Source organism: Mizuhopecten yessoensis, unplaced genomic scaffold (assembly GCF_002113885.1).
Source record: "Mizuhopecten yessoensis strain PY_sf001 unplaced genomic scaffold, ASM211388v2 scaffold419, whole genome shotgun sequence".
Classification (NCBI taxonomy): domain Eukaryota; kingdom Metazoa; phylum Mollusca; class Bivalvia; order Pectinida; family Pectinidae; genus Mizuhopecten; species Mizuhopecten yessoensis.
The window spans coordinates 493,951-506,155 of NW_018403537.1; the positions used below are offsets into that span (position 1 = coordinate 493,951).

The 12,205-nt window shown below is 34.9% G+C and overlaps 1 protein-coding gene across 1 annotated transcript; it reads left to right on the forward strand.

The window, feature by feature from the left end:
• Positions 1–5,594: 5,594 nt before the first annotated feature.
• LOC110448061 (zinc finger protein 850-like) lies at positions 5,595–11,867 on the forward strand. The gene is made up of 2 exons (XM_021494098.1): positions 5,595–5,866; positions 9,216–11,867. The coding sequence occupies exon 2, from the start codon at positions 9,287–9,289 to the stop codon at positions 10,379–10,381; it is 1,095 nt and encodes a 364-aa protein (XP_021349773.1). The 5' UTR covers positions 5,595–5,866; positions 9,216–9,286; the 3' UTR covers positions 10,382–11,867.
• The last annotated feature ends 338 nt before the right edge of the window (positions 11,868–12,205 follow it).

Sequence of the window (12,205 nt, forward strand, 5' to 3'; positions counted from 1 at the left end):
TCTGGTAACTGTATCGTCAGAAACATTTATATAATTAATTGTTTATATGTAGCTGTTTGAGCACTAAGTATAGCATTAGTGTTAGCGGCTGTCTAATTCCTCCTCCTCCTCCTCCTCCTCCTCCTCCTCCTCCTCTTCCCGTTTCCACTCTTCCCTGCTCCTCCGATGAACAGTACACCCCGTGTATACATTCGGAACACCTCTGCCAATTTACTTCATTCATCTAAAGTTATTAAAAACGTACTGTAATCGGGGAGAGGTGTTCATTTTGGTATGAAATCCATGTAATTTTATTTCATTCATATAAAAGAAAGAAAAACTAAAAAAAAATAAAAAATACATTTACATTCGTGTTCAACGAAAAGAAGGTACTATCTGAGGCTTGGGGCTGGCAAAAGGCCTCAAAACTAGTTCTGTCCCAAGTGCCAACTTACGTTTTTCTTTGTAGCTCACATATTTCCACGATATCGTCTTTTCAAACAAATAATTTAATGATTGGGTTATATTCCGTTGCCTGGGTTTAGCCTTGGTTCCACTTTAGTAAGTGGAACTTCGTGGTGAATAAAACGTGAAAGAGTTGACCTAACAAAGAAAAAATCATAATGTTATTGATGCAACTTTGATTGAAAATGCCCTCTTCCTTTTTTCTAAGCAACAGTTTGTGATTGAACAAAGTATTAATTTGCCTTCTATGAAATGATATTTCGATTTTGACCAATTTGAAATAGATTATAAAACTGAAATCCAAATTCAAAATTTTATTTGCATATTTGTAACTACAAAGTAGTTTGAAGGCAAAATATTTTAACACAGTGAAATACATACATATAGAGATGTACATGTAGAAAAGTCGCAAGGTGATTGCTTATATTTCTAATATACATTAACATGAACAAAATTAACATAGCTTCAAATAGAAAATTCGATTTAAACAGTGTTAGCTGCAAAGTCCATACCATATACCACAGGGACCTGAACATTTGTTACAGCTATATTTTGACCTAAACTAAGGTGTTCAGAGTAATTTTACATGTTTTAGGTGTTCTTAGGTACAAATATAGCTGTAACAAATTATCAGGTCCCTGTGCCATATACTGCCAGCAAGCACACTTTCCTCAGTTCTAGAGATTATATAATTCTGACGAAGTGATGAAATTGATGTTTGTGAAAAACAGATCGGATTTTTTTAATCGTTATTTGTATTCTGCAGAGCTGTATATCATGAAACACAATATCTCTCTGCAGTGTACGATTGAAGGGAGTCGGCTTCCTTCATTGTTTCAATGAAGGAAGCCGGTCAGCGCCACCTGCTGGGTCCCGTATCTGCTCGGCTCGCGGCTCCCCGGGGACTCTCCGTCAGTTGTCGTAACATTTACGTCACAAGTCACACGTTCCCCAGCGTCTGACTTGAATAAATTATGTGTTATGTTTCGTTGCCTGGGTTGTGGACAGTGTCCAGTGCATGTAGAAAGTGAAATAGAGCACATACATAGGATAGATTTACATACGTGTTGTACCATACCCCGATACACCCTCCTGAGTACACCCACCGACCCCCCTACCCTGTGGACTCGTGTTCAATGCGATGTTACATTTGTACAACCCCCATGTTCGTAATAAAGTTAATTGATCAGTTCAACACGCACGGTGTCTGGCCAACATTTACCAGAATTAAAAGTTCAGGCTAAATTCTCATAGTCGCAACAGTGAAGTTTGCCAAAACAATTAACGTTGCGAGAAAATTAAAGGCTAAATATTGAAATCAATATAGTTTACACTTCTATGTATAATTCTCTCGATACCACGACTCTGGTTGGCCTCATTTACGTCATTCGTTTGATTTAAAATTCCGATGTTTTTACTTAAAAACAATTCGTTCATTTAGTAATCCCATTTTAAATTCGTTCATGAGCTCATTCATTTATCCGCCATTCCAAAGATCATGTCAGCAATTGGAGGATATACATTTCCAATTGCTAATTGTTTGTTCGTTCGTCTTTATTCTCACGTGTTCTTCGTGTGTATTTTTTCTTCTTCATTGATTTGTCCATGCGTCTGTTTGTTCCTTTGAAATATCGCCTGTAAAATGTTCATTCATTTGTTCAGCTTTTTTGTTCTACATTTGTTTCTTTTAGTTAACATAATTTATATAAAGCCCTAAACCTTCAAATGAAGACCAAAATGCTAGTTTTTAAGCCACAAATTAACTTACGAACTCGAAACTGGGTCAAACATCTTACGTTTTGCGCAATCTCAAATTCAAATTCAATATGTTTTCTCTATATTTTAACTACAAAGTGTTTTGAGGAAAAAATACAATAAAGTTCATGCATGTAAGATATAGATATGTAAGCTGGTGATTTGTTTTTCATTCATAGTTATTATCAAAAATCATCGACGTTTGATGTCAGCATGAACTATTTTATTTTGTCACATGTATCGTTCGTTTGATAAAATGTGAAGTGCATGACTTCAATCGTGGCCGCTTTGTATAGTATTCCGACATTAAATTTGACCTTTTAAGTGATTCAGTCGGCGTATATAAAACGTAGATCGAAAATGAAGTTGGAATTTTTATGTTTTATTTACTGGTACACGAACAACTTCTTTAAACAAACACAGATTTTTTTTTATAAATAAATGTGTACAGAAAAACAAAAGCATCGATATATTTCCGTAATTGTCGGGTCTTAATTTAGACGTTTTGTTGATAAAAAACAGGTGTCATAATTTATTTTTGATTGAGGAATTTCTTATTTTAAACATGCCGTTGAAAGTATAGTTTTTATCAGTACGTGTATTCGCACGTTTTAAGGAACTGTCCCTCTGATCTTTCTCAAACAAAAAGAAATCGTTTTCAATCTCATTTTCGTATAAATGGCAACTGAATTGATCAAATATTCACACGATAATACCTATATGTCTAACCGTAGGACAGGTACGATTCCACATAATTCCGTAATTAAATATTAGGGAAAGTCGTGTATCTATTACATTAGTAAAAATATCCAACTTTCGTTTATTTGCATTTGAACCGTTTCGACCAAGTGTTCGTAAATATGTATAAGTGTTGTGTTATTTTAAAGGGATTTCAATGTTGGCATTTCCCGCGTGGATTTAACAGTGTATCAATTTGTTGTTTGCATTTCAATGATAACAGATTAAAAATGAAAGATACTTTCCGGCGTTTCCATCGAAGATCAAAAGCGTTCACCGGTTTTTTAAAAGGTATGAAAGAAATAATATTAGGTAGCAAGTGTGTAAATCAGGATATAAACAGGTACATGCTATACAGGTAAATCGTATCACAGGTACAGAACACAGGTGTTTACTCTGGTCAGTCAAGTACTGGACGACAATGACCGTCGGTCAACTGGTCAAATAATCCCAGGTAATTGAGAAAACTTTTGGGTTTACTATGTTCGTCTACGATTGCCGCTCTCAAGTAGGGGATAAGTGGGGCGATAGTTTGATTGAGTCATATATAACCATAATTGTATTTGTATATGTTTCAATTTTGACATATATGCACGCGACGTATATTTATGATTATGATTTATAGTCGGTTTTAATACAATTTTACGAAGATTTACTATAAACAACACACATGTGCTATTGTACAATTAAGTTCATATAAACCTTTTCCATTTATTATATTTTATTTTCGAGAAAGAAAGCAAAGACACGCTAGTGTTTTGCGACATTATCTCAACTTTAAATCTATAAGACTGTTACAAAGGACTAAAATCCGTCAGTTACATGCACTGACCTCGGGTCTTGACCAAATCTTGACCAGGGGGACCATCATCAACATCATATTATAATTTTATTTTAATTTTGACGTTTCCGTATGTTATTAAATCAATCAAGAATGCGTTGCCTTGTTTTTGACATTTGGACTCTGTCAAAAAAAAGTAAAGAAAAAACCCGATATTTTCAATACATTTTGTCAATTTTTTTCAATCAACAGATGAATATATTTCAATGTCGGTATATTTTGGCAAATATATTATTCATTATAGTATATGACGCCACTAGAAATGTGACATACACGTCTCCTTTTATATTCAATAAAACACCAAGATTTAATAGCAGAAAAAACCCCACAAATATTGCTACATGCCATAACACGATTTTGTAACAGGTATTCTTATCAGAAACTGACATTTTATTTATCGTAAATATCTTAATCTAAAATACAAATTGAATGAAAACTATCATTCATCGATTCCGACAAAAGTCATAATTTAATTCATATTAAATTCAGTATTGTATTTCCCCTATATAAACAGTTTTATGGCAGAGGGAAAACAAAGACAAATATATCAGATAAACAACTACAGATGTACACCGAGGCCGTTTTGAAGCCTTTGTTTTACCATTTGAAGCAAACTTTCTCTCATCCGAGTTCTTATGAATGTTATGTCATATTTCTGATATATGTTTGATGGATTTTAATTATGTCTGTTAATGATCCTCAGATTTAATTATGCTAATGAGATTTTCAGCAAGATAAGTCGATATCAATAGTATAAAATGTTAATGAAGTTCCAGCTATATTGATAGTTGAACATTGACTTACAATTTGGGAAGATTTGATAAAAATATTCTCAGAAAATCGTACATTGGCGTAGAAAGACACACTTCATCGTAATGACGTCACAAAAAATAACACCTCCCGATATTCACAAAGTCATATTATGGAGTTATTCTATAATTCAGAAAATTCGACGAGTAACTGATTCAATTTTCTTTAAGGTAACATTTGAAAAAGTATATAATTATGATATTCATTCATATATATGAACTTAAGATGTGACAAAAATACATCGCCCTGCTTTTACACAATATTGTACAAAAATTAATTACCAGCTCTATCAAATGATGGAATTATAAATAGATATGTCACTGTTTGAAACGATTGAAATATTTGGAGTTGTGTGGAACATTCCATATTCCAGAATATTAGGCATGCGCTAATAAATACCACGGAATTCCTTGTAAATAAACTCTCGTAGCGTACTGAAGAGATCAAACATTAAAGAAATTTATATTCAACTTGAAAGAATTTCTTGTCGCGAGAACGGCGGAGTACGTACGCTCTAATGTCAGAAACGTTTTCGCGTTAGAACATGCTAACATGTGTATATAAGTGTGTTACGATTATAGGAGGTATGTATTTCAATAATTTTACACTTATATACATGTGTAAATACTCGAATCTTCAAAAAGTATAAAACACTGCGAAATATATGAACTTCAAAGGAACAGGTGGTAGACAGACATGAAACGGAACGTGTCAGTTCTGTCACCTTCAACGCCATTTTGTTTAGTCGGTACAACTCAACTGACACAGGTTCCGGTGGGAGAAAATATCATTGCTTGAACGCAGTGGGAGTTCCGAAAGGCATCTAAATTGATTAAATGTAAACCACTTAGCCCAGCACGCGCTCCGGTCGGTGAATGGCGGCCTCTGATTGGACGAGAGTCGTGTGACATCAGCGGGAGGCGGGAGCTGGAATTAAAGAAACCGCCTACTGATAAATGATATACCAAAGTTCGGCGATGTAGATTTCACACCCTCTCATGACATTAACCTGTCCGTCAAAAGAGTCTGTCTTGAAGATTGTGATGAGGGTCTGGAAGTTTATACTTAACATCATGTAAAGCAGAGTTTTGCGTACAGTTGTCAAGAAATCAAGTGTAGGAAGACAGCAAAATTAGTTTTGTCTAAACCGTTTTGACACAGATGAAGTGATACCCTTCTCCGCACGTGAAATCTTCTCATCTGACGGATCGTTAAACCACAGAGCCGCTCGGTGAAAGTTTGTTTTTGGATTTTTTTGTCGCTCAAGAAAATAATAAGGTAAGAACCAAATACATATTTTTCACAAAACCTTTTAATTTATTTTCTAAACCTGTGTCAGAAATTATCATAACATTTATGAATGGGTCATTTGATCTGATATATCGGACACGTACTACGCATATTTGTAAATCTCTAATCCATAAAACTCTTCTTATATAAACGTATAATTTTTTAAATATCACATAGGTGTTGCTTGCTTTAAAATTAAATGAAATATACTTTCTGTTATTATTCATCAAAGAGACCCTTTTAACACACTTTAGAAAGCGGTTACATTTATCGAGAACTTGTAGTGACAAGGATTATAAGATTAGCTTAAACGTTGAAGCAATGTCTATGGTGTCTGAATGAGATTTGAAGTGAAAAAGAAAATAAATTATATGAAAAATATTTCTGATGGTGCTACAGTGCTGGATCAAAGTGTTTAGTTGTTTCTTGCTATAAAAATGGCACAAAGAGAGTGTATTTTTATTAAACTATAGTCATCAAATTACCTAGTAGATAAATATTTTTTGACAAAATAAATAAAACGAAATAAAATAACTATAACTTGTCACATTTCATCGTTTTATAATTCGATGTATACATTTCTTTATCGCTTTAATCAAAATGTTACATGTTATTCAATTACACTAGGAATTGTCCCATATATTTCATATATGCTATACAATACATTTGTTAAATTTAACGTTTAAACACATGTCATTGAAAAACAAAATAAAGGAATAAGAACACAGGTTCTGATAACTTACCAGGCACCCCCTTCCTCCGACAACACACTAAACAATAATATATATACCACGGGGTGACAAATAGTTTAAACATATACTCATTATAATTTCTACGAAGAACAACATAAAACAATGTCGGGCTATTTTAGTCTGTAAATCAATTATCATTCAATCAAACTATGCGGTATCTCGATTGTTTATTAGTTCGATGAAAGCTTTCCTTTTCAAAAACTGAGTTTTCCTCGAAATTTTGAAACATTTTTTTATTTTGTGTAGCACTCACACGAAGCCAATGCTTTTTCTTAATGATGTAATATCAAATTTGTATACACTTTTACACTGCCTACATATACAGTAAAAATAATGGAACACCCGTATATATGTATATTTCAATATTCTTATGACATTTTCCAAGCGCGTTTAGCTGTTTAGATGCTGGTACGCAGGTTCAGTTAGCCGGTTCAGTTCAGTGCAGTTCTTAACTACCTGGAACCTTACGGCTCATCAGTTCAAAATAATTCAGGTGAATCCATCAAATGTTCAAACAAATAAAAAACAAAACAAAACAAAAACACTGTTTGTTGTACTCCTTGTCCTCCTACCGAGTCCCTACCCAGGATCCGTTCCTTAACTAATCCAATCTGAACAAGGGCTGGCTACGCCCTGTTTTCTACATGTATATTATCTCAATGAATTTGTCGAAAGATGTACAGTGACATTTTTTTATTTTCATTTGGAAAAAATGACATTTGGATTCCTCATGTTACAATGAATATAGATGTAATACATGCATATATATTTCATCACCTTTATATCGAAATGTCTTTATCAAGATCGAATTTATATTCGAGTTAAATGTATTACATCGAAGTTTTGATATGTCGAGCTAGTTCGGGATAACAGAGTTTTTTTTACTCTCCCTGATCATTTTCCTAACTTAAACACTCATAACTGATGACACATGTACAGGTTCAACATATCGGGGACTTTTAATTAATTAGAAATGCTAAAAATAAGTCTCAATTTCCCTTTGATGAAAATTCCCCGTTTTTTCAATATAGTTTCGATTAAAAACTGTTTACATTATTACGATGCCCTGGTAGTATTTCATAAGTAGCAACTTATTTTTCTGGGGGAAAAATTCAGCGATCTCCCAGTTGCTGTCTCAGACCTGAGCCAGATACAGCTCCACCGGACCCTTAAACCATTATGTCAATACACACTGGATATTTTATATGATTAATATCACACCTTGTATTTTGCACGTTTTGATTCTCGTCTTGATAGCACATATTCTGTCTTAGATAAATTCCATCAGTATTTAGTTCCGTGGACGATTCACTTTTTTCCTATTGATTACCTCCCTTGATTATAAACTTTCCGAAACGCTTCATTTACATTAATTGTAATTTTAGAATGTTACCACGTAGAGACTTAAAGTTTACAAGTTATTAATTATTGATCCGTGTTTGAAATGTAGCTCTATATTATTTCGGATCCGTTCGCGGCACCTTTTTTCGGTGTAAAGTACACGTATTGCTATGCCAGGTAATTCCTGGAAAAGTTGCTCGACATACTACAATATTTTGGCAGGTCATAGTAACTGTCTTCTGTTTTGAATCTATAAAAATGCCATGCTCCTTCTTGAACTTCATTTTTAACTTCTAAATGTTGGGAATGCATTTTCACTTAGGTAGTGTTGCATGTATATCAAAACTCAATGCATAGATTGTTATTCCCGATATCTTTATTGACTGGTAAAAATTAGAGAAATTATCTTTGATTGTCGACGTTGTCTAGCATAAACTTAAAACATTTAAAATAAACACAGATATTTTATGTATATAACTACTTTATTAAGTCAAATATTACCAACGCGAAAGTTTGCGAGTTTCGTAATAGTTCGTGTCGTTTAATAGGTACTGTATTTATGTAACGTGTAAGATAATTGTTTTATAACGTTGAACGATTTTGAGCTTTTGATTTAGCAAAACAGTTTTCGAGAAAAACTTTAGAGCACAACTTAAGCAGTTATTGATAGCAATACCCGTATACAATTCATTACTCTATCAGAGACGAAACAGAAGTCGATGAGTGTGTTAGGCCAAACAAAATAACTCAATGCTGTGATTTGGCCGGGTTTTCCGCTGTCAATAAACACATTGAATGATTATATATTGAACATTCAAATTATTATGTCAAATTTTTGAGCAGAATGAATGTATAGACATCGTTATGTTTTGGTCAACTTCAGGTAAAAATATCGATGATCCGCGTGAAGTTTTGTAATAAAATAAACAGTGACTTTCGTGGAGTCGCTACTGTTCAGTAGCGATGATTGAATATTTTGTGAAAACATATATCCAATAATATTTTGAATATACCTAAAACGAAGCCAATTTAAAACAGAATCCCGCCCGATACAATGTACATGTACCAAAAGTTTCTTTCGGAATAAAAAGGCTTGTGGAATACATGTGCCAATGGAAAATCACATTTACACAGGTTTCGGTTTATAAAAGTTCCTATTTCGAAAGACTCCTCTGGAAGCATTGTTTGAGTTTATTTTTTTGATATGTGTAGATTTAATAAATCATATCCTTTCTTTTTTCCAGGTAAAAAGAAATCGAACTTTCTGGTGTTACACATCTGACTTTGTCAAGTTTGGAGTAAGTGTCATTTCGTCATGGAGATGGCACGCATTCTAGAAATACCGCGTTTCAACAAATCCACAACACGTCTTGGGTCACCAGTCGAGATAAAAGAAAGGAAGCGGGACCCAATAAGACAGATTCTGGACAGTTTGTGCGAAAATTCGTCTAGAGATTCAAAAATTTCTGAAGAAAATGCGGACAGTGCTTTTACACCTATAATTAAGAGTGGTGCTTCGCCCGAGTTCCTTCCTGAGAGAACTCAAAGTTTGTGTTATGATGCTAGACGGTCAAGCGCGCATGCGTTATCATCAATTCCCGTCCCCGCATCTCGGACATCGTTTCTTCATCCAGCCTCCATTTTGTCCAAAACGACATTGACATCTTTCTACAGTCATGTGACAAATATGGCGCCATGCCCGTCAACGCATGCGTACTCACGTGACCCGTTGTATTTACAAGAACTCTCGCGCATGTGTCATCAACATCAACAATATTTATTGAGTAAACAATATCCAGATTATAGACAACAGCCGCTACCGACTTCCTCGGTAGGTGGCGCTCTCACAAATGGCACACAATGGCTGCCATGGCTGGATGCTTCGTATTTTCCCAATTCAGCGCACGAGACATCACGAGATTTGGCCATGAAACCCGATATCTCAACCAAGGCGTCAAGAATACCGGTGTCGCCACCCAGGTACCATTGTGATGACTGTAAAAAGAGTTACTCCACGTATGGCGGTCTGTCGAAACACAAACAATTCCACTGTGTCACACACGTAAAGAAGGAATTCAGCTGTAAATTTTGTGGCAAATCATACGGCTCATTGGGTGCACTAAAAATGCACATCCGGACACACACCTTACCATGCAAATGTAAACTTTGTGGGAAGGCCTTTTCACGCCCGTGGCTCCTTCAGGGCCACATCCGGACCCACACGGGTGAAAAACCTTTCCGGTGTGAGCATTGCGGGAGAGCCTTTGCGGATCGGTCCAATCTGAGAGCACATCTTCAGACGCATTCTGACGTAAAGAAATACGCCTGTAAAAACTGTAATAAAACATTTTCCAGGATGTCACTTTTGTCTAAACACCGAGAGAACAATAACTGTAGCCTCCATCGGTAGCTGATTGGTTGAAATCAGTTCAGTCAAGATGGCGACCAGTATACAAACATTCTTTATCAAAATAATGGGATCAAGTTATATATCAGTGTTTGTGTGAGCGTGTGAGGCGTAGTTAGCAGTAACGCTAGTGTAGAATAATCAATGCAAATTCATTCCGATTTAATTTCATGAACTGTGTATGGCTTTAAACCTACAGCCTAATGCAAGCGACACGTGTGACTGTTCAACAAGCGTTCTGTCACCACGTAGAGCTGTTTTAAGCCAATCTGTATTGACTGAAGCTTGGTCCAAGATAGGAACACTACGCATGCGCTTAAGGATTACTGTACCAATGCCAAAACTGTAACTGTGTATTGGAAACTGTTTTCCCGGCATGATTATAGATCTGATAAATTATTTCTGTAAAGAAAACCATACATTGGGGGACTTTTTTAGAAGAAGAATTAAAATGAAATGATCTTCGTTAAAATATAAGCAAAGGGGCTAGACCGGGAAGGGAACCCTGAATTTCAGTTTGGTATCTTTAGCCGACCTAGCCACCTAATCAACGGAAGTCTAGTTGCCTAAATGTGCTACCGTTATATCGAAAACGAATTAAGGGGAGGTTACTGTATATACGTAAATCCACAGTGCAGTGGGACAAATATCCTTAATACACAATTCCAGAAAGCGCCGTGTAAACACTGCATTTATGTGTCTAATATTGTTAATGTATCAAATGATGTGTCGTACGAATAATGTGACAATTGACGTGTCGTACGAACATTGTATCAAATGAAGTGTCGTTCGAATAATGTGTCAGTCAGTTAACGTGTCGTTCAATAATGTATCGGATGGTGTGTCATACGAAGAGTGTGCCAATTGACGTTTCGTTCGAACGATGTATCAAATGACGTGTCGAACGAACAATGTGTCATTTGACGTGTCGTTTGAATAATGTATCAAATGACGTGTCGTACGAACAATGTATCAAATGACGTGTCGTCCGAACAATGTATCAAATGACGTGTCGTATAAGCAATGTGTCAGTTTATCTGTCGTTTGAACAATGTATCGAACGACGTGTCGTGTAAACAATGTGCCAATTGCGCAATTTGGACGTTTGACAAATATATTCATTGAGTGTCTAATGCGCGGATCGTGCTGAAACACACGTGTGCTTATTCTGGTTAATGCGTTAAATATATCGTGTGCAAAAATGTGCTGAATTTTAACTATACTTGTCATAATAAGAACATAAATATAGTGCGGAGACGCGTGAAATATGCGTTTAGCTGTATGTTTGAAAAATATTGCAAATGTGGTGATGTGCTCATCTTGTATTTATATTTTTGCTGTGAATTATTTTTAAATACACAAACAAATTTTGCAATGTTTCATAAAGCAGATGTACTGTATAATAAACTGATTTGATAGTTTAATAAAATATATATTTTTGCAGTGAGTGTTCAAAGAGTATTTATTAATGATATACAGGTTGTTAGTTGCCAATAAACAATACATATATTTATGATAAATTTCTGTTTTGTGTTCTTTGAAAAACATGTGTTGATATCGTGCACAGGGTTAGTGTAGTCTAAGAAAAGAATGTATGAGGATACTTTCGAATAATGTTTACGTAAAAATAGCATAAACCCTTGCTATACTGAGACTTTCATTTGTTCAGCGACATTTTATTTTTATAAAAGGATTTGTCAGTACATCGATAGTGAACTGAATTGAACGACTTGTGAGGAACGGAATAGAACCTATATTAATCTCAACTGAGACATTATTTAATTGTTCGTCATTAAGAAATTTGATCATGGTCGTTTTACATGTAAG